This window comes from Eschrichtius robustus, chromosome 15, assembly GCF_028021215.1.
Source record: "Eschrichtius robustus isolate mEscRob2 chromosome 15, mEscRob2.pri, whole genome shotgun sequence".
NCBI lineage: Eukaryota > Metazoa > Chordata > Mammalia > Artiodactyla > Eschrichtiidae > Eschrichtius > Eschrichtius robustus.
The window spans coordinates 31,885,597-31,910,069 of record NC_090838.1 but is presented as its reverse complement, the minus strand read 5'-3'; the positions used below and the strand labels follow the sequence as shown (position 1 = coordinate 31,910,069).

At 33.9% G+C, this 24,473-nt stretch overlaps 1 protein-coding gene across 1 annotated transcript in view; it reads left to right on the top strand.

Annotated features, from left to right (window-relative positions):
- The window catches only part of SOS1 (SOS Ras/Rac guanine nucleotide exchange factor 1), a 138,362-nt gene that overhangs the window by 68,270 nt on the left and 45,619 nt on the right, over window positions 1-24,473 (top strand). The window contains exons 5-8 of the mRNA XM_068564067.1: window positions 838-1,047; window positions 3,564-3,707; window positions 11,650-11,760; window positions 11,835-11,933. Coding sequence (XP_068420168.1) covers window positions 838-1,047; window positions 3,564-3,707; window positions 11,650-11,760; window positions 11,835-11,933 — 564 coding nt within the window. The remainder of the gene's footprint in view (window positions 1-837; window positions 1,048-3,563; window positions 3,708-11,649; window positions 11,761-11,834; window positions 11,934-24,473) is intronic.

Sequence of the window (24,473 nt, the reverse complement as noted above, 5' to 3'; positions counted from 1 at the left end):
TTATTGATTCGGAATATTCTTTCTGATTGCTGAATCCACTTAAATATATTTTAGTATATTTGTTCTTTCAGAATGTGAAAATCACCTCATCTGAAGGATTTCAGATGTTTTTATTTTTTAATGAATGAGTATTTGATTTTAAAAGTTATTTTTCAATGAATATAAAATATTTGATACTTTTAAATGAATTGATAAAATGTTTCTGAGTATGTAGTACGTGCTCACACAGAGAAGAGATGCAAGAGAAATATAGAACGAGACTGTAGATTTGATGAAAGGGTACTTATATTTGTGAAACAAGCAGAAAGTAATACAAGATAAAATATTTCATTGTGTTATAGGGATAATGATGTCGAAGTTCACAGGAGGGAAAAGAAGGTTTAGCAGGAGTAGTAATAGTAGACTTCTTGGAAAAAAACAGGACTTATTTTGATCAATCACCAACAAACGTAGGAATTATTCAACTATGAATTATGTGAGGCCCTGGAATGAAGTGGTGATGCCAAGGTTATGAAACAGAGGAAACTGAGAGAAATCCAAGACAAGATTTGGAAACAAATTAGAAGTAATACACGGTTAACAAGAGAGACAGACAGACAGACAGACAGATACTTGTATTGTCACAGAACTTGGAAGAGGCAGTTTGTGATACCTGATGTAGAATTTTGTCTTAGAGAAGCTGTGGAGGGGGAAATGGCATTATATCCAAGAAGAGGTAATTGTGTGTCTGCTTATTATCATTTAAGAACTGTATTCAAATAATAGCTTAGGGTGCTTAACTTCAAGTTGGACTATAGATTCATATTTTATTATACTTTCTTATATCTCTGATTGTAGGTATTGATGGATATGTTTCATCAAGATGTAGAAGATATAAATATATTATCTTTAACTGATGAAGAGCCTTCCACCTCAGGAGAGCAAACTTATTATGATTTGGTAAAAGCATTTATGGCAGAAATTCGACAATACATAAGGGAACTTAATTTAATTATAAAAGTTTTTAGAGAGCCCTTTGTCTCCAATTCAAAATTGTTTTCAGCTAATGTAAGTATCATTGAATAAATGTATATCATTGCATGTGTTGTTAATTTTACATGACCACTCAAATTTGAATTTGTATAGTTCATGATTGCTAATTGGTCCATTTTTTAAAAGTAGTGGGATTTAATTCATCATGACTGTGATCAAAAATAAAGTTGCTACAACAGTTGTGATAAATTACACATCAGAAATTAAAAGACAAAATCTAAACTAGACTGATTGTGTAAGTACAAATGAATTCACAGACTCTTCCATGTACTCCAAAGAATAAAGCCTCTTGTTTAGGTGGAAGATTTCTGTGTTTAATTTGACTCATTTGCATCATTGAACCAACACTTCATCAGGGCTGCCTATATTTTTGATGCCATACTTGGCAATGGGGATTCAAAGATGAATAAAAAACCGTTTCTTCTGTCAAGTTTAGTCCAGTCAAGACAGAAATGTAAACTTTAAATTAAATTGCAATACATTGTGGTAATTACCATAAACAGAAGTATGACAGCAGTATTTTGGGGAGCACAAAGGAAGGTGCCAATAACTGAAAATTAGAGAAGGGACTACTGATCTTAACAGTAGTAATTAAACCAACCTGATTGGGTCCTGGAGAAATGCTAAATGAGAACAGTTGAGATTGTCTAAGGGAGTTGCATTCTAGTAATTTCTAGAACTGTAGCTACATAGTCACAGGTGACTGATGGAGAAGTGGTGCTCACAACAGAGGCTGAGACTGGTATTCACTCAATGTTATGGCAATGAGCAGACGTTAAAAAATAAAGGAGTAGATTTTGAGTTGCACAAATCTGTAAATATAGTAAAAAAACCATTGAATTGTTCACTTTAGGATGAATTGCATGGTATGTAAATTATATTTTAATAAAGTTGTTTAAAAACAGAAAGTGGTAAAGAATAGGCAAAGATTTCTTAGGACACAAAAATCAAGAACCATAAAATTAAAAATTAATGAATTAGACTTCATTAAAATGAAAATAACTTCTGCTCTTTGAAAAGCATTGTCAGAAAAATAAAAATGTAAGCCACAGATTGTAGGAACCTGTTTGAATTACATGTATCTAACAAAGGGTTTGTATTCAGAATATATAAAGAACTTTTGCACTTCTCAGTAATAAGAAAAGCAGCCTGATATTTTAGGTTGCCAAAAAATTTAAACACTTTATAAAAGAAGGTATACCAATGACCAAAAAGCACATCAAAAGATGCTCAACATTAAAAGTCATAAGGAAAATGCAAATTAAGACCATAATGAGACACTACTACACACTCATTAGAAAAGCTAAAATTAAAAAGACTGACAATACTGGATGTTGAAAAGAATGTAGAGCAACTGCTTTTGGGGATGTAAAATTCCCACATTGCTTGTGCGAATGTAATCTGGTATAAATATTTAGGAAAAGAATTTGATAATTTCATATAACATTAACCATAAGCTAGCCATACAACCTAGCAATTCCGCTACAAAATCACACCTGGGTAAAACATCCATTCAAAGTTCAAAATAGACCAGTGGATTTTAATGTACAAAATTTGTATAGTTTCAGATTCTACGTTGCAACTAACCTTTAAGAAGCTACCATTTATTGACTTGTATAATACCATAAAAAGATATTCACTCCATATATATGAAATTTCCAGACTAGGCAAATCCATAGAGATAGAAAGTGGATTAGTAGTTGCCAGAGACTGGGGATGGGTGTGTAGGGGAAGAATGGAGAGGGCTACTACTGGATACAGCCTTTCTTTTTGAGGTGATGAAGATGTTCTAGAATTTGATGGTAGTGACGATTGAACAGGCTGTGAATATGTGAAAGTACACTTTAAAAGGGTGGATTTTATGGTACGTGACATATCTCAGTAAAGAAACTATGCAGAAAAAGAAAAGGGTATCCACAGTTATTTGAATAGACTCCTGCCTTTTCCAACTACATGTCTTTGTAAAGCTAGATTTTCTTCATATGCTTTAACCAAAGCAACGTATCACAACAGATTGAATGCAGAAATATACATGAAAAGCCAGCTATCTTCTATTAAACTAGGTGTTAGAGATTTGCAAAAATGTAAAACAGTGCCATTCTCCTCACCAAGATTTTTGGTTGTTCTGGAAAAATATAGTTACTTTTCTTAAACGAACTCTTTATTGTTATTTTTAAATGAATTAAATGTTTTATGATTTTCTTGGTTTTAATTTCTAATATAGTAAATGTTGATAGTAAATAATTTCTAATACAGTAAGCAAAAGCCCTTTGGAGTTTTCAATGATTTTTAAGAGTGTGAAGGAGTCCTGAGAACAAAAAGTTTGAGAACCTGTGACCTAGAGAAATGTATTTTGCAAACTATACTTCATTGCCAAAGGAATTCTTTGTCTCTTACTTATATTTTGTAAGTTGTTAAAATTTCTCACTGTATCTGCCATGTTAAATTTCATGATTATAAAATGACTTATTGGCTCAAAATTTGTTTTATTATACAATCTAACTGAATTAATGTGTTTTTCATCCCAACAGGATGTAGAAAATATATTTAGTCGTATAGTGGATATACATGAACTTAGTGTAAAGTTACTGGGCCATATAGAAGATACTGTAGAAATGACAGATGAAGGCAGTCCCCATCCATTAGTAGGAAGTTGCTTTGAAGACTTAGCAGAGGTGAGTAATTATACACCAAAAAAGTCTGCATCTAGAAGGCCCGACATTTGAATTAAAATTGGAATCTGAATTCTTGTTTCCAGCGAACATAGACATTAACTGCTGACTACTCAACTGTATTGCCTCTTCCTCAAAGGGTCATCGTCAACATTTGTTTCCATTATCTCATGAAACTTAGAAAAAGTAGTTTCTCATCATTATAAAAAACAGATCCCACAGCTGGCACTTAATTGGCTATCTTATCAATGAAGAGGCCACAGAACTTGGACCTGAGGTCAGACTACTTGTGTTCCAGTCTAAAATCTGCTACTTAGTAGTTGTATGTGTCCGTAGGCAATTTACTTCACATCTCTAAGCCTCTCTATCTATATCTGTAAAAGAAAGATAATAATAGGACTCAGGATTTTTTGAAAGTTAAATAACTTTCCTGAAATATTTAGCTAACCAGCTTCATACAGCTACTCAATATATGATAACTGTGCATAATTATTTAGAATAGGAGGGATGAAGTGAATAGGAAAATCAAGTCCAGGACCTAGATGATTCAGATATCATAGGGGTAGAAAAATGGTAACCTTCTCCTTGATATTTCAACTGCTAAAATATTGAGTTAGCCCTTATAAGTTAGTATTGCTAGTCATTCTGAAATTTCTAGCTCTTGCTTTGTTCTCATTCCAAAATCAACTATATCTTTTATTGTAACTCAGGGTCGAGTTTGTAAAACAAAAAATTTAAGACTTTCAGGCAAAATAATACGTTAAGTTTAAGCTTCACTACAGCCCCTCAGTGTTGCTTCAAACATACAGAAGTCATAAAGTATAAAAAGAAAAAAGGAATATACATAACTAGACTCAAAAACAAGGATGTTCTTCAGCAAGAGGGAAAGTTGTACTCACAGGAAAGTTGAGGAATACAAGAACTAATGCTGAGAAATGTAGTAGTAAATTTTATAAGCTACTGAATATTTTTTTAATAAATTTATTTATCTTATTTATTTATTTTTGGCTGTGTTGGGTCTTCGTTGGTGTGCACAGGCTTTCCTCTAGTTGCGGAGAGCGGGAGCTACTCTTCGTTGTGGTGCACATGCTTCTCATTGTGGTGGCTTCTCTTGTTGCAGAGCACGGGCTCTAGGTGTGTGGGCTTCAGTAGTTGTGGTGCATGGGCTCAGTAGTTGTGGCTTGCGGGCTCTAGAGTGCAGGCTTAATAGTTGTGGCGCATAGGCTTAGTTGCTCCACAGCATGTGGGATCTTCCCGGACCAGGGCTCGAACCCGTGTCTCCTGCATTGGCAGGTGGATTCTTAACTGCTTTGCTCCCAGGGAAGCCCAAGCTACTGAATATTTTAAAAACCAAACTTTTTTTTTTTTTTAATTTAAAAGGGAAGGTAAACTAAACTTCTCAGCACATAAAATGGGCTTGTATTCAGAAGACAAGAAAAACTAAACAACTGTAAACTCTCTTTAAAATTTAGAAAAATTTATAGATAATAACAAACTATATTTGATTTTAAAACATTTAGGAAAATCACCGAAAGAATAGAAATACTACCTATATCTTACAATGTACAAGAACTGTAGGAACACTTTTTAATCTTTTCCACTGATAATAGGAAAGAATAATGAAGTAAAGAAAAACAGTGATAATGAAAACAAACTACAGTCATCCCTTGGTATCCATGGGGGATTGGTTCCAGAAATCCCCTCTCCAACATCAAAATCTGTGGATGCTCAAGTAACCTCATTTAAAATGGCATAGTACAGTTGGCCTTCTGTATCAGCAGATGTGGAACCCACAGATACAGAGGGCTGACTGTAATATGATACAAATAAATCCAACTACATTATACTACTATGTTAGTAACTCAGTATATGTAAACTGATGAAACGCGCCTATTTAAAGAAAGTACTTATTTTTTATTTTTAAAAGTCCATTTTCTGCAGCTTGTAGAGACACACCCAAAACAGAACCACAGAAATATTTAAAATAAAGGGATTGAAAGGTCAACATATGAAAACAAATAAAGGGAAGCTAGTATATAAATATCAATTGATATAATTAGGAAAAGTAAGCTTGGTGGGGAGGACATTAGAGTAGAGAGGAACACTACCTAAATAGGAAAAGGGACAATGTCATGAAGATATAACAATCATGAATGTATGTGTACCTGATTATAAAGCCTCAAAATATAGAAACTGACAGAATTACAAGGAGAAATGGAAAAAAATTTACTATTACGATAGGAAATTGTAGCACATCTCTATCACAAACAGAAAAAAGATTAAGGCTATAGAAGTTAAAATAAGAAAATAAACAGGTTTGATTATGTATATATGGATGATTCTAGATTCATTTCAAGATACCAGTTATATTTATAAAAATTGGTTACAGTATTAGATAAAAAAGGAAGTCTCAAATATTACATAATAGCATACAAACCATCTTTTCTGACTATATGAAACTAAATTAGAAATCACAATAAAAAGTTTTTAAAATACTAGGAAATCTTAAAAATGAATTTCTAAATATCTCATGGATTAAAGAGGCAGTGACAATGAAAATTACAAAATACTTGAAATTGAGCAAAAGTGAAAGTGCTATATACAAAACCCTATAAGATGCAACTAAAGCAATGCATAAAGAAAAACTTACAGTTTTAGACATATATTTTAAAAAGTAGATGTAACTAAAAATAAATGAGTAAAGGTTTCAATCCAAGAAACAGGAAAGAAAAGGTAAATTTGAGAGATGATAATAATAGAAACAACATAAAGGAAGTAATAGAAGAACAGAATTAATGAACTAGAAAGCACACAACAGATAGAACAAAACCTCTAATAATGTTGATCAAGGGAGAAAAAAGGAAAAGCATAAATATTAGGAAGAAAAAGTTATAACTACAGATTGCAACTTTTTAAATCATTCAGGAATGCTGAGATCCATTTGAAAATTTTTGAGAACTGGGATTGAGTGGTTAACATTTAAAAAAATATAAAATAGGAAAATTGACTTAAGAAATAGATATCCTAATTAACTTAAAAACCATTAAAAATTGAATAATCAAATCTATGTTTCAACAAATGACATGAGGCATACACTAAGTGTTAGCAGTTTTACCAGTCTTCAAGAAACAGTTAATCTTACTCTTTTGAAAATTGTCCCCTGCTCCATTCAGTTTAGAAATAGCACCATAAGGTATTCAGAAGTAAACCCAATAAACATATGCAAGATTTTTGTTAAGAAAACCACAAAATAGATTCATAAGGAAGATAAAAAATAGGGACACAAAGGGCAACTCAATTTTTAGGATTATATATCAATACATGTATTATCAAAACTGGATGAGAATAATACAAGAAAATAATATGAACCACTCTCACATACTGACACAACTGGCAAAGAAAATTAATCAGTTTATAATCTAAATAAAAACTGTGGCCAGTATGATATATCTTAGGAAGTTTACTCTTAAGTGGTTTGAAATTTTTAAAAAGTTAATGTAATATTTCACATTAACATTAAAATCTCAACAAATAAGAAAGAGCATAGAAAAACATTCATTCAGGAATTTCTTTAAAATGTTGAGCAAAGTAGGAATAGAAGGGACCTTTCTTAATCTAATAAAGGATATCTATCAAAAACCTATAAAAGATATATTTAATGACTAAGCTGTGGGAGAATGCCACTCACTACTTCTTTTCAGCACTCTAATAGAGATACTAGCCAAAAGACAGAAAAAGAAAATTGTCAGAAAGACAAAATTGTCCTATTTGTAGTCAACATAATTGTCTACACAGCAAATATAAGAAAATGTATATAGTGTTGTAACTATTAGGCAAGTTCAGTATAGTTGCTAGATAAAAGACCAACATAAAAATTGCTAGCATTACTATACTCAGTTCCAACCAAGTGAATGTATAATATTAAAGGAAAAAGTCTCCATTCTCTCTAGAAACAAAACTATAAGGTATTCAGAAATAAACCCAATAAACATATATATGCAAGACTTTTGTTAAGAAAATCATAAAATAATGATATTCATAAGGAAAATCTGAATAAATGGAAATACCATGTTCATGGAAAGACTCAATATTGTATTGATGCAGTTGGCCCCGAATAATCTATAAATCAGCAAGCTGATCCTAAAATTCATGTGGAAGAATGAAGGGACAAAAATAACAATTTTGAGGAAGAACAAGTTGAGAGGACTTGTCCTATCAGATTTTAAGATTTATTACAAAGCCACAGTATTAGCTGTAGATATAGACAATTAGTGGAACAGAATAGAGCACCCTGAAAAAAAATACACATACACACAATATGTGACAGAGATTACTTTTTAATCAGTAGAGAAATAACAAACTAATTAATAAATTATGCTGGGTCAAAACTGGTTTTCCATGTGGAAAGAAAATATTCCTTCCTTAGCTCACATCATACAGGAAAAATTCTCAGTAGTTTAAATAAAATCTAAAAATGAAAAGCAAAACTTTAGAAGTTCAGAAGAAAATACAGGAGAACATATTTATCACTTTGAAGTAGGAAGGGTTTCTTAAAGAATACATAGAAGGTACAAACCATAAAAGAAGAGATTAAAATTTTTAAACTTTTGTTCACACACACAAAAAAACATAAAATTATGAGAAGCACAAAAGAATGAAATTGAACTCCTTACCTCACACCATATATACATAAGTTCAAAATGGATCAGAGACTTAATATAAACTAAAATTATCAAACTCTTAGGAGGAAGCATGGCTAAGTCTTCATGACCTTGACTTTGCAAAGGATTCTTAAATATTACACCAAAAGCATGAGTGAGAAAAGAAAAAAATACATAATTTAGACTTAAAAGGTAAAACTTTTGTGCTTCAAAGAGTACCATCAAAAGTGAAAGGAGAGCACACAGGATGGGAGAAAATATTTGCAAATCATATGTCTGATAATATCTGATATATTCAGTGTATATAAAGAACTCTTACAAAAAAGACAACTCAGTTTTTAAATGGTCAAAGGATTTGAATAGGAATTTCTCCAAAGAATATATAAAAATGGCCAACAAGCACATGAAAAGATGTTTAGCATCATTAGTCATAAGTAAAATGCAAATCAAAACCATTATGAAATACCACTTCACACTCACTAAGATGGCTAGAATTAAATTTTTAAAAAGAAAGGAAAATACCAAGTGTTGGAGAGGATGTGGAGAAATTAGAACCTTCAAACTTTGCTGGTGGGAATGTAAATAAAATGGTACAATTGCTATGGAAAACAGTTCTTCAAAAAGTTAAAGAATTACCATATGATCCAGCAATTCCAAAAGGTTGCATACTGTGTAATTCCTTTTATATGACTTTCTTGAAATGAAAAAACTATTGAGATGCAGAATACATCAGTGGTTGCTGGGGGCTAAAGAGGCTATGATGAAAAGGAGGAAGGTGTGGCTATAAAAGGGCGGCAACAAGAGCCATCCTTGTGGTGATGGAAATATTTTATACTTTACTACATCAATATCAATGGCCAGGTTGTGATATTGCACTATATTGTACTATTGTAAGAGGTTACCACTGGGGAAAACTGGGTAGTGTGCAGACAGACAGGATCTTTCCATATTATTTCTTACAACGACATGTGAATCTAAATTATCTCAGAGTAAAAAATTTACCTAAAAAAAGATATATTTATACAGTGGGATATTATACAGAGTTTAAAATAAATGAACTGTAAGGAACTATATGAATCAAATTGGATAAATCATTAAAACAACTTTGAATATAAAAACCAAATTGCAGAAGAATTTATTGTTACTATGTATTTTACAATATTTATATAAAATTTGAAAACATTACCTTATTTCTTGATACATATGTAATTATGATATAAAAATATACTTGGAAATAATAAAATTCAAATTCAGGATAGTGATTTCCTCTGGGGATTATCAAGAGAGGAAATCAGCTTCTGAAAGGAAGCGCAGGAGGATCAATTACATCTGTACTGTTTTATTTCTTTTAAAAAAAAAAAAAAGGTGAAGTGTTATAAAATGTTGAGCTTTTTTTGAGCTAGATGGTGAATATGGTTGTTAAACTGTTTTCTTTTCTGTATGTTTAGAATAGTCTATATTTTTAACTGTTAGTACACAGTTGTGTGTATCAATAATTAAATTTTTAAATGAATCTTACAAGTATTGCATTTAACCAGTAAACTGATCATAATATTATCTATTAATTTATACAAGGATTCTTAGAAGTGCTTGCCATTCTACAAATTTATCCTCAAGAATAAAACTACGTGATGAGAGCTTAGATTTCCAGTTAGTTGTCAACTTTTTTCTCTCTTGAAATTAGCTATTTTAGAATGATAATACTAGATACCATTTATTCACCTCTTATTATGTGCATACGCTGTTGCAAGCACTTTGCATGTATCTCACTTAATTCCTAAAACAACTCCTTGAAGTAGATATCATCTACATTTTCCAATGAGGAAACTTGGCTTAGAGAGAGTAAGTGTTGATAGTTTGTCAGAGGTCACACAGCTAGTAAATAGTACAATCAGAAGTGGAACCTGGGTCTCTCTGATGCTAGAGTCATGCTTTTAAGCCACTACACTGTCTGTATAGTCTTTACTTTATATGTGTAATTGTCATAAAAATTCTATAATAAATTAGAGTTTATTGAAAGGGGAGGAGGACAAACATTATCTGTTCTATATAAGTTCATGAATTCAAGAGACCCAAGATACAAGCATCCAATCACATTTTTATTCCTCTCTCCCATCCAGTCTATTCATACCTGACTCCCTCCTGCTGTTATTGTTGAAAACCTACTATCCATTCCTGTAAGATCTGCAATGGACTGCAATTTCCATTGTTATATTATTACAGAAATTTTCAGTTGAGAAGACAGTTGAAGGAATTGAAATGGCTCGAGGAATTTAGGATGACTTGGAACTTTATATCCCATATTGCATTTCACAGAGAACAGAACTGGGGTCTTCTGATTTCTGATCTTGTGTTGTTATTATTGAGTCTTTCCTTAAAGAAAACAGTCTGAGAAACAACATTAAGGGTAATTTAAAAATAAACATCATTTGTTCTGTCATTCACTCCTAACTTCATTCTTCTGCAGTCCTCCACTAGATGTCCTCTTCCTCTTTCTAGAATTACCCTTCATAGAAATGAGCTCTTGCTAGAATCTGTAGCACCATCTTCATAATAGTTTGGGGTTTTTGGCTTTTTATTTTTACCTGGAATAGAGCACAGGATGGTGGAGAGTAGAAATCCTACCTCCTGATAAAATCACAATACCTACTCTTTTTTTTCCTCGGGAATCATCAAAACCAGTAGATTCTAACCTTTAGAATTGTTTAGTTTATTAATGATTGATGATGGTAAAATTTTTTGGCAATTTGGATTAAATTGTTACTTAATTGTTTTGTGAAAAATGTGCCAATGAATTTTAGATGATATAAACAATTACCTCTGGCTTGCAGAATGCGTAAGTAAGTCTATGAACAAGAAATAACCATGAGAAAATAAATGTCTGGCACCAATATTCTAAATGTTTATACTTTACCTGGTTGTGGATATCTATGTTCTTTATTATTCAGGCTACACTTAGTTTTCCAGGTCTAAAAATCCCCCCATTCTTTTGACTATGTTTGTTGATGATACTCTACTAGAACCCTTTCATGAGAGGTGTCATAACATATAAGAATCCCATTATTCATCAGAAAGAATTGATTTACTTTCTTAATTGAGAATATTAGGTTTATTCTGTTAAAATTAATAGCAATGTAATTGTGTTTAGAGGCTTTAAAAGAAATATATAATTGTGCAGGCATAGATGTGCCCATAATTTAATCTTTTTGTGTTTATGGTGGTAGGTCATTTATACTTTACCTTGGAGAAAGATTATTTATGTTTTGCCTTCTTTATTTTCTAAGGAACTGGCATTTGATCCATATGAATCATATGCTCGAGATATTTTACGACCTGGTTTTCATGATCGTTTCCTTAGTCAGTTATCAAAGCCTGGAGCGGCACTCTATTTGCAGGTATAGTAGTTTTTAGATCAAGATATATGATGTCTGAAAAGTAAACTTAAAAATTAAATCACTTTGTTTTCTAGTCAATAGGCGAAGGTTTCAAAGAAGCTGTTCAGTATGTTTTACCCAGGCTACTTCTAGCCCCTGTTTACCACTGTCTACATTACTTTGAACTTCTGAAGGTAAGAAAACTTTCTTTTACTTATAAAATATTCAAGTGTGTTACAGTTTTTTACCAATTCATTTGTGAATCATTATGTGAGCGCTCATGAACATGTCTGTATCCATTTTCTTTTTCTAGTTAAGAAGCAAATGTAAATGAATCTACAGAAGAGTGGCATATTTTCTCCAGTTTCAATAGTGAATTTTAAAGCAATCATCAGATATTTTTTTCTTGTGCCCTTACTTTTTGTTTACATGGTCGAATGTTTGGAAACAACCTTGTATTTATGCATCCAAGTCTCCATTTTGGGACCTCAGCAGATTCAGGGACTTACATAAGGAACCAGTGTGGGGATAACGCCAAAGTAATGGAGAAGATTAATCACCTAATTTTCATAGCTTAAGCTTGCAACTACGTCTATAGAACTGCTTACTGTTACTTTAGAAGCAGTGAACTATAGTAATCCTAGTAAAAATTTCCCATTTGATTAAAATACTCAATTTAAAAAGCACCAAAAAGAAAAGGTTCTGCTTTTTTTCCCTCTTTTCCTATTATGCACTGAAATTAACTAGGGAAAAGGGAACCTTAGTCTGTATAAATTATTATTCAATAGCGTAGCTCCAGGTGGTTTACTTTTAAATATCTTATGTATCTAATGATGTCTGCTTTGGATTATGGATAATATGTCCTAAAAAAACATCAAATTTTTTTCAAAAATTTTAAATAATGAATGAGATAATAAAGATATTCTATTTAATGAACTAACCCCATAAATACAAAATAAGACATGCATTAATACTATTATTATTTCTTTAGTTTTTAAAAGAATGTTTTATTAAAGAAAAATTCTATTTAATATCATGATTTTGTTATGAAGCATGTATTATTAGAAATCAGATTTATAGTTTGCAGGAGTACATGAAGGCTCTCTGTAACGAATCAATGAATGAATAGAAAGCCTGAATTTAGTAAACTGGAGGAACTCAGATTCTTACATTTTCCTTCCATTTTCCCAGGTCTCTCTACATTGTAGTAATTTGGAGTTCAGTTAGATTTGTTAAGTAGGAATGTTTGAAGTAGGAAAGGACTAAGGAAGTTAAAGGACTTGATCACCAGGCAGAATTATGGCGCTCTTAGCTCTGTTCTAGGCTGCAAACAGAATACCACTTATGGTCTTCGGTAATATAGGATGATTATTTTAAGAGGATAATCAAGAGGAAGCATTTGGTGTGTAAATCATTCTTTACAAAAATTCATTATGACAAATCATAACCTCAGAATGGGATATTTGCAAACAAGTTTATTATATAGATCCCTTCCTCATAATGGAATCTGTAATAATGAGATTTTTACCTGAGACTACAATGAAATTCTGATGGATTAAAGGCCATATGAAACCTTGAAGCAGTCATTAATTAATAAGTAAGAACAAGAAAATTTGATGAAGTTTCAGAAGGCTATAAAACCTAACCATCTTAATAGTATAAGAGAAATTAATTATTTACTCCCCCAAGTATAGGCAATTAAATTTTTTAAAATTATAAGTTATGGTAATAAAACTTTTTTTAATTAAATTTATTTATTTATTTTTGGCTGTGTTGGGTCTTCGTTGCTGTGCTCAGGCTTTCTCTAGTTGTGGCGAGCGGGGGCTACTCTTTGTTGCCGCGCGCAGGCTTCTTATTGCGTGGCTCCTCTTGTTGCAGAGCATGGGCTCTAGGCGCGTGGGCTTCAGTAGTTGCAGCACGCGGGCTCAGTAGTTGTGTCTCATGGGCTCTAGAGCGCAGGCTCAGTAGTTGTGGCACTCGAGCTTAGTTGCTCCACGGCATGTGGGATCTTCCCGGCCCAGGGCTCGAACCCGTGTCCCCCACATTGGCAGGCAGATTCTTAACTACTGCACCACCAGGGAAGTCCCTCAAATTTTTATTTTATTATTGCATCAATATTTCTACTGGTAAGCACATGTATTCCTAGTTCATATTACTGCCTAAATTTCATTGCAAAATTAATAGTATATTGGGCAGGAAACTGCCCAATTACTTCCACAAATTGTCATCCCTCCTTTTTATTCTGCATTCCCTCAGCACTAATGTACTGTTTGTATTTATTATCTTTAATTTGTATTTGTTGGTATGTTGCTTAAATAGTTTTATTGAGCAGTATTTCAAAGTGTATTCTATAGAATGCTAGTCCCATAAGATACTCTAAATTAAAAGCTTGGGGGAAGGAATTCCCTGGTGGTCCAATGGTTAGGACTCCATGCTCTCACTGCCGAGGGCCTGGCTTCAATCCCTGGCCGGGGAACTAAGATCCCACAAGCCATGCAGTGCAGCCATAAAGAAAAAAAGGTTTGGGAGAAATGTTCAGTGGTCAAATACGTTTGGGGAACACTGTATCCCTAATTATACTCCTAGAAATTTTCAGTGTACATTAGAATATTAAAGGCTTTGTGAAATTGTGCAATAAAGCAATCTAAAGCAATTAATTCCCAAATTAATTAGACCATGGAACCCTTTGAAACTGTAATTATTTCTGGAGGTTACTTTGGGAACTTATCATAGAATTCCTCCATCAGAAGAACTGAAAGACCTAACACTTAATGGTCTAAGATTTTTTCCAGTAATGTGATTCTCACTAACTAAATTTTTTTCCTCTGGGTATTGTCATAACTTCAAGTGCCAGTGTGGACTAGGTGATTCTGGACTCAACAATGATTAAATAAAATCAGCTCAGTGGGAAGCAGCAAAATGCTAAGACACCAATGACAATTGGAAACTAACCATAATTTATCTATGGCATGGAGTGGCTTTTGAAAGACTAGATAGGACTGTGATTTTTTTTTCTGACTCTAGCCTGGTAGCCTGCTAGCTGAGTAGCCTGTAACAAGTCACCTCACCTTTTGAGCTCTGGTTTTCTTATCTGTGAAATGCTCTTATCTTACTGGGTTGTTCTGTCAACCAAGAGAATGTATGTAAAAGTACTTCATATGCAGTAAAAAATACAAAGACTGAGTATTGTCATTACTAGAAAATTTTCTTCTTGTCTTGCATATATCTTAAACTAACATTTTACTACCTTCATCTTTCACCACTTCCCCACTTCTCCTGCCTGCCCAAATTTATATTCCATTTCTTTGTTGATCACCTCAGATCCCTTCACCAGAAGCCTCAGTACCATCTTTGATTCTTCTCTGTCCCTTATTAGCAGAGCATCATGATTTGATTCCAGAAATGATTCTGGAATCCAGTCTGTTCTCCCATTCCACTGACACTGCCTTAGTCCAGACCCTCAGCATGTCTTTCCTGGGTTACTGTAGCAGTTTCCTATATGGTCTTTGTGTCTCATGGAACTCCCAGTTTGAAAAGTGCAGTTGGTTCCCTGTGAAGTGGGACACAAAGTCTAAATTCTTTAGCCTCTCTCCAGCCTCGTCTCTCAACACTTGATGTTACTTACCTTATGCTTTAGCCATAAAAAATATCCAAGCAACTCTGGATATGCCAAATCTGTTCAGGATTCCATATCTTTCTTTTTTTCTATTTTCCTGGAATTTCTCTTCTATTTCTACCTTCCCCTTTCATCTGAAAAATTCCTGCTTGTCAAAGAGTTTGTTCAAATGTTGGTTCTCCGTCAAGTTTCCCTTGGTTTCCTAGGCTGATCCTTTGACTAAGCTCCTTTATTCTCTTCGTATCTCTTTATAGAACATGTCCCATTTTTACTGTCTACCTTGTCATTAGACTGTATACTCCATAAAGAATGGAACTGAGCCCTGTGTATCTTTGAATTCTCATGCCTATTAGTGTTTGGCACTTAGACATTCCATAAATGCTTGTTAAAAAATGAATAGCAAAAATAAAGTAAGTTTTCCTTACGATTCCTATAAATGTTTTATATTTGTAGGAATAGTTTAACTGTAAATTGTATATAATTACATTTACTTTGGAAACTTAGAATGCCTTCAACCTTACAAATTCAGAAAATAAAAGTTTAGTTATTAATAGTATGACTTTAATGCCACTGAAACTGGAAAAAAGAAATACTTTCCCCCCTCCCCTTCCTCACCCCCGCAGCAAGTTAGTTCGCAATCAAGTCTTTGGAACCTTTGATTAATTTTTTTCACATTAAAGTTAATTTTTATGAAGTTAAAAAAAAACCAAAAAAACTTCCTTTGTGTCCTTTTGAAAACCTCATTATTCCAGTAATGTGATTTTCCTATGTGAAGTTTAATTTGCTTTATTAAACCAATTTAGAGTTGTTTCTTGGGGCTAAGTAAATATGTTGACCAGTATTTTGAAGGTTACCAAATCAGTACATTGTTCAGTTCAGCAAAAATGTTAACTTTTTCTTTGTTCTTTAGATATATTATTTTATCCTCTTAAGGTATACTCAGACAAATGTTAGAAAAAAATCATCCAGGGTGATTTTGAGCCAATCAGTTTCCTAGAAATTTACCTATTCTCTTTCCGATATGCTGGGTACATATAACCTAGGGGAAAGTAAGTCTCCCTCAATTTAAAAAATCAGGTTCAAATCTATATTGTTATTTGTGCATTAGTGTGTTAGTTTCCGAGGGCTGCTAGAGCAAAGCACCACAGACTGAGTGGCTTAAAAACAACAGAAATTTATTCTTGCACAGTTCTGGAGACAAAAAGTCCAAAATTAGGGAGTTGGCAGGGCCATACTCTTTCTAAAGTCTCTAGGGAAGAACCCTTACTGCCTTTTCTTGGCTTCTGGTGTATCCCAGCAATCCTTGGCATTCCTTGGCTTATAAATGCCTTCACTTCAATCTTTGCCTCCATCTTCACATCACTTTCTTAATATCTTCACATTCTTCTCTGTTACTTCTGCATCCAAATCTCTTTCCTCTCTCATAAAATGCCAAGTCAGTGGATGTAGGACCCACCCTAATCCAGTGTGACCTCATCTCAACTTGATTATATCTGCAAAGACCCAATTTTCTTTTTTTTTTTAATTTATTTAATTTATCTATTTTTGGCTGCATTGGGTCTTCGTTGCTGCGCACGGGCTTTCTCCAGTTGTGGCGAGTGGGGGCTACTCTTCGTTGCGGTGTGCAGGCTTCTCATTGCAGTGGCTTCTCTTGTTGCGGAGTACGGGCTCTATGCGCGCGGGCTTCAGTAGTTGTGGCACACGTGCTCAGTAGTTGTGGCTTGCGGGCTCTAGAGCACAGGCTCAGTAGTTGTGGTGCACGGGCTTAGTTGCTCTGCGGCATGTGGGATCCTCCCGGACCAGGGCTTGAACCCGTGTCCCCTGCATTGGCAGGCGGACTCTTAACCACTGCGCCACCAGGGAAACCCAAGACCCAATTTTCAAATAAGATTATATTCACAGGTACCATGTGTAGAACTTTTTTGGGGAACACAATTCAACCCATTACAGTTAGTTTTTGGTATACTATAAAAATTAAATTCATTTTTGTTTTTCTGATTCTCCAGTGTATATTGGCTTTCTTAAACGCATAAAAATATATTTTTTGCATGGGCCAATTAATCATTTCCTCCTGATCTTAGATTTTAACATTTAATTTCAGTCCAGCAAAAATCTAGTGAAAAGCCAACAATTGCAGTATTTTTCAAATAGATGGATTATAAGCAGCTAAAAACTCATGGGAATTCAAAATTACTAACAATCTTCTGAATAAGACTAAATGTACATAACTGAGGTTGGGGTTATCATGTATGCTTTCCCTTAAATGAAAAAATAATAGAGAATTTAACACTTAAAACCTCCATACCTTTCTTAGGTTTCATTGATAATAAAACATACGAGATTAGGAAAATAATTGAGAGAAACATGTCCAGGTTTAATTTTAACACGTCACAACAACCCTCTGTTTTTAGGTAAGATTAAATTAAGAACCAGTGGAATAGTAAATAATTTAGTGGATGTTAATTCGTTATAACAGTGCAGTGCAAGCATACTGCACACTTGATCACAAGCTTTACTTTAGAAAATAAGAGACACTAAAGACTTTAATCTGAATGTTCACATGGTTAGACACTTGCTATATGTTAAAATTTAACATTAAATTTTCTAATATTCCTAGATTTTTGTGTACTGACTGACTTGAAGAATAGTCCTTAACATTTCCCCTTAGCATCATAAATATTGCCAAAATTGTAGCCCCAAATGCTTAAGTACAGAACTGTGGGAAAGGGTTACAGATAAGAACTTAGAACTGAATGGTGCAGTGAGTGGAAAACTTAGGCTCAAGAACTGAGAAATGTTAAAAGTAGGAGACATTTTTCCTCCCAGAGTAGTTTTTTTTTTCAGTATATAAAACAAATTGGAAAAGGCAAATATAAATTGTGCTACATCATTCACTTTAAACACCCACTAGTGGCCTTCACATAGTGCACCAGAAACTCTTTGTAAAGAAATATGCTCTGCAGACCCCTACTACAGGTATCTTGTATGCATTTGTTAATGGCTTTGGTTTGTTGCTTTTTCAGTTTGGGAGCTGGACAAGTATCAAACATCTTCTACTCTAGATAATTTTTTATCTACTTTTTTCATGTTCTGCATCTGGTTTAATTGCTGTATGCTTCAGACCATTTTTTTATACTGCCCATGAGCTGATGCTTAATACCAGCAATAAGAGGAGATTTAGAAAACATAGCTTCTCTCTGAGTATCATAAAAATAAGTCCAGAAGAGGTCTGTCTAGCTTCCATTCCTTTGAACTAGCTTTCTAAATTTAGAAATTCTTTTCCAGAAACCACGGGCTCAAAGCAGTGAGCTAAGTGGTATATCTGACCACAGATGTTGAATGCCTAAAGTTAAACATAGAATAGTATAATTCAGGAGCCATTATAAACAAATAGCTGACTAATATATTACTCCAGCTTTAAAATTTTAAACCAACTAAACTGCTGTGAGGAACATTCATAGTTTTGGTGATTTTTTTTCTCTGATAAGAAAAGAGAGATGGTTTTGAAAGGTATTTTATTCCATAAATGAGATTATCCTAACATTTTTTTAGGGTTGATTTCCTGTTTAAAGTTTCAAACTCGTTTCACCTTTCAGATTTTAACTTGCTTTTACATTACTGCATTTTCTGCCATTTTTTTCTCATTTCCTCTTTCTGGAACTCCAATTACATGTATGTAGAACTACTTTATGTTGTCCCACAGATCTCTGAGACCGTTCATTTTTCTTAAATCTTTGTTCTTCAGAGTGGTAATTTCTATTGATCTGTCAATAGAATTGTTAGTTATTATACTTACTCTAGAATTTCCATTTGGACTTTGTTTTATAGTTTCCAGAGACTCCCTATCTGTCCACTCAATAAGACCATGTTTTCCTTGGATTCTTTGAATATGATCACAAAAGCTACTTTGAAGTCTTTCCTAAACCCCCCATCTGGGCCGCTTGGAGTCAGTTTCTATTAACTGGGTTATTTTCCTCAAATATGGGTCACATTTTCCCAGTATTTTTGCTAGTTAACAACTCTGGATTCTGTTGTGTTGAGGATTGCTGGGGTTCCCTTTGTGGGTTTTGGTTTTTGTTTTGTTTTGGATTGTTGGGTTTTTACTCTAGTAGTAGACAGTTAACTTTTCTGGACTCAACTGCAAATTTGTCTCTTCTGTGTTGTGCAGCAGCTAATATCTCTTTTATCACTTTTTAGGATTTCCATACGCTGCTTTTTTAGCTTGACTCTTTCCCGTCTTCCTTATACATGTATGATTTGACAGACTAAATGTTTGGGCAGAGATAGTGTTCAAATTTGGGGGCACCGTCTCTGGTTCCCTTACATCTGGAGATTCTCCCTTAATTTCCAGCCACTCTGCCAGCCTCAGGCTCTATTCCCTGGCACCTTAAACCAGTAAGTCTTCCGCTTTCTGCTCTCTGAGCTATGTACAGTTGGGGGGAATAAACTCAGTTTAAGAAAAGCAGAACTTATCCATTATAGCTCTGTCTTTCAAGAGTAGATTCCTCTTTGGTCTCTGCCTACTCTTTTGCTAGACTCCCTGGGGTCTTTTCATGCATGCAGAGTTTAGGAGTCAACCAGGCATTTGGGTAGAGTTTATTCTCAGATTTTGTGTCTCAACCCTTCTGCAGTTCATTCACTTCCATATTTCCCCCTTCAGTTTCCTCTTAATTTCTGCTCTCTTTCATCTCTAGCCTGTAAAGCTCCTCTTCTCCTCTCCTTCTTCCTCACTGTCATCATGGGAGGTTGGAGAAAGCCCTAATCCCACAAGTGTACACTTTCTAGTTGCAGCTTTTCAAGAGCAATCGTATTTCTGGCTTATGCTTTCTTTCAGATGTTTTCCAGTGCCTATAAATATTTTTAATATCTTGTTTAGATTGAATAATTGTTATCTACAGAGGGTTCTCAAGACTTCTTCACTTCACCACCATTACTGGAAGTTCTTGCATTTTTATAGCTCTTCTTCAGTATTTGTTATGGCTTTGCTGTCTGTAACAGTAGGAAGGGGATACAGTGAAGGGCTGCAACTCACATTCCACAGGTAGGCAAGAGAGCTGCTAATGTTAGAAAATGTATTCTAATAGATTTAAAGATATGAGTAGCTGGATCCTGTTTAAAATACAGTTTGAATATTGGGCATGTTTAAAAATCGGTTGCATTGATTATTTTTTTAATTGCTTTACTTATTCTTAGATCATCCTTTATCTTTTTCCTCCCCTAGATGACATGCTTGAGCTTAAAATATTCCCATACAGAAACAGTACACAAATTTAATCCAATTAGCAGGAACTCTAAAATTTAACTTTTTACAATTATCTAGGATTGTTACAATCTGAAAACATAATAGTGATACTTAGAAACATATTTCCCTGTTTTACTTTTTTTGCTGTTGTGTTATGACTTCTTCATCAAATAAACATTGTAGTATTCAATTTTTTTTCCTCTTTTTTAGCTGGAAATTCACCAGACTCTCTCCTTTTCTTTAAAAAGCTAAAAATAAAAATAAATTTGGCCTTACTGTAAAAAAGTGATTCTAAGTCACAATGAAAGGAGCTTGGTAACGTTATTCACCAGCATTTTGGCCTTTCAGTTATAGTCCAGTTTCTTTCTTCTTTTTTTTTTCTTTCTTTTTTTAAGGTGCAAGATCTTTTCTTTCATTAAGTGCTTCTCTATTTTAAAAAGTTTTCAGGGACTTCCCTGCTGGTCCAGTAGTTAAGACTTTGCCTTCCATGGCAGGGGGTGCGGGTTCGATCCCTGGTCAGGGGGCTAAGATCCCACACACCTCGCAGCCAAAAAAACAAAACAGAAGCAATACTATAACAAATTCAATAAAGACTTTAAAAAATGGTCCATATTAAAAAAAAATCTTAAAAAAAATAAAAGTTTTCAGAATTTCTAATACTCTAATATTTAACTGGTAATTAATAGTTAATAGTAAATAATACTTTTATCATTATCTGTCTCTATCATTCTTTTTTTTTCATAAATTTATTTATTTATTATTTTATTTTTGGCTGCATTGGGTCTTCGTTGCCGTGTGTGGGCTTTCTCTAGTTGCGGCGAGCAGGGGCTACTCTTCATTGCAGTGCGCGGGCTTCTCACTGCGGTGGCTTCTCTTGTTGCGGAGCACGGGCTCTAGGCGCGCGGGCTTCAGTAGTTGTGGCTCGCGGGATCTTCCCAGACCAGGGTTCGAACCCATGTCCCCTGCATTGGCAGGCGGATTCTTAACCACTGCACCACCAGGGAAGCCCCTGTCTCTATCATTCTTTTGATCATATATACTGAAAAACTTTTTCATAGACGGTTTTAATTCCTATTATATATATTTAAATGTTTATATTAATTGCAATTTTCCACTTGTCTGGATAGCAAAGAAAGACAAAAGAGAATGGATAAAGCCAATTTACCAAAATCTTAAACTGCCAAATATGGATGAAGTATATGAGTATTCATCATTTTATTCTCTCTACTTTTAAGTATTTTGTCAATTTTTATAATAAAAATTATAAATACCCATTTTAATTAATTTAAGAAACCCCAAATAAAACTATATGAAATAACTATAAACTTCAGCTAGTATTAAAAAACATTTTTTTTAATTACAAACTTTAAACTCACTGAATCAACAATAAATGTTTTTTGTTTTCCCTTCTCTTGGTCTAATATTTTTAAAATCAATATTTGAAATCTTAGTAGATAAAGTATTGCTGTAAATTTTTTAATGATGCCATTTACTTTTTAAAACCATAAAATCTTGTCATATGATTTCTTTGGTAATTATACATTTCAGACTAGAAATTGAACTTACCATCAGTCTGATTGCTAAAACCATTAAAAGCCCATTTTAAGAGAGAAGATACTCTACTCTGATACGTACAGTATACAGAAAGTTGAAGAGCAGATATTTAGCTAAAAACATTAAATTATTACTTTTTTTAAAAAACAGCTTTATTGAGATATAATTTACATGCCGCAGTGTTCTCTATTAAAATATGCTTTTTTTGTTTGTTTATTCGTTTTCAAATTATTTCCGCTCCCAAGCACCTGTAGGGGAGAAAGTTTTTTCCTCAACCCTCTTAGAGTCTCTGGCTGGGTCTGAAAAGGAAACTGACAAAGATGAACAGGAGAAAAGCATACAGATTTATTTAATGTAAGTTTTACATGACACAGGAACCTTGGCATGTTGAGTATTTTAAACTGAAGGAACTTGAGAAAACAGAACCAGGGAGGTCACTGACCTTCTCCCTCCCTCCTGCTGTTTTCTCAAACTCCTTCAACTTAAAATATTCAGTATGCCAAGGTGCCAAATTGGGGAGTAGTGTGTCCTGAATCCTATCACACCCTTCTCCTCCCCTACTCCTGTCCTATCATTTACTCATGAAGTTTATCTAGAAAAGCAGTGACCCCTTTGCTATCAGGTAAGAAACCTGTCACACCCGAGGTTACTTTTAGCAGCATGAAGAAAATCAGGAATTTTGCTGGTCTTAATAGGATTAAAGAGATTCAACGAGATAGGGGTATGAAAAAGGAAATGGGGAAATGTAGACTGTTTATTGTCCAACTATCTTTTGAACAACTCTGCTTCTTTATTGGGTAAACAAATCAAGTTCACTTTCTTGAAAACTCCTTATCTTTCCCAGCAAAGCTACTCTTTCTGCACTCATTCACTCAGTGAAGCGGTCCTACTATCCATCTGGTTACTCAGAATAGAAACCTGGAAGTCCTCAACTCTTTTCTGTCATTCTCTTCTCTGTCATTCTCCACATCCCAGCCACTTTGTCACCAAGTAAGTCCTTTTCATTCTTGAAAAGGATCTTCTTTTGGATTCATCTTCTGTTCATTTCCTCTCAGTGCTCTATGAGGGCCATGATCATCTCATCTCCCTTCAGTCTTGCCTTTCCCATCCTCACCCCCCCACCCCCCATTTGCTGTTTCCTGGGTAACCAAACCAAAGCCATCTTTCTAAAATGCAAATTTGATCACATTAGTCACTAGCTTAAAACCCTTAATGGCTCCACATTGACCCAGGTTAATGTTCAAGTTCCTAATAAGGCTTGCAGTCCTGACTTGGTCCCTGTTGACTTCTCCAACATCTTGACTCCTCACCTCTCCCCATACCCATCCTTCCCAGCCACCAGGTTCTACTCTTCAGCCAGTTTCTCTCAGCCTTGGTACTGAATAACTCTTTGATTACACATGCTGTTTCTTCTTCCTAATACATTTTTTGTACCTCTGTTTCCCCATAGCTAAACCATTCTTATCCTTCAAACCTTATAGTCATTTCCTTCTGGAAGCCTTCCTTGCTATCATCTCTCCCTTTATTAAGTCAGGGGCCCTTGCTGTGTATTTCCAGAGTGCCCTATATTTTCCCCATTATAGCACTTTGTCATTCATCTGTCTTCTCTTTTACACTCTAAGCTCTAACAGCAGTGACCAGATTTGGCTTGCTCACCATCATATTTTCATTACTTATAAATAATGGATGGTTAATTAAATATTTGTTAAATTAATTCTGATTGGAACTTCACTGGCTTCCCCTGTAGATCTGCCCTTTTGAGTTTCATTCAGCTACTATTAATATTCTAAATAGTTTCTAAAAGTGTACAAAAGACCATTTAATTATCTCAATAAAACTTGTGACTTTCCTCAAAAACTTAGAGAATTTTGCTTTTATTTCCTAATAGTGAACTGTAAGTCAGGTTATAGTTTATATTTTAAGATTTCACTTTTATATTTTCAACCATTGGCTAATTTAATAAAGATATTGTTTCATTTAAATTACAATTATGGATTATTTATAGTGTTATACTATTTATTTCATGTATTATATACCACCTTGGTAATGGTCATCTCCTTGCTTGTCTTGGGGGAAAATAAGGGTTAAGTAAAAGAAGATTGAATTCTGTTAATATCATTAACATCACATACTGGTTGAAATTTTATATATTGTAGGAGAATTATCTGCATATCACTTTAACTCAAAAAATAACATTTGGGGGAAAGGAAGGAACTAGTTATGAAATTTACTTCATGATTCCTATCTTTGCTTGTGTTCTCACATTTTGTGATGAATGAACTCATATATGTACACAATATTTAAGATAAAGATAAATCTTTA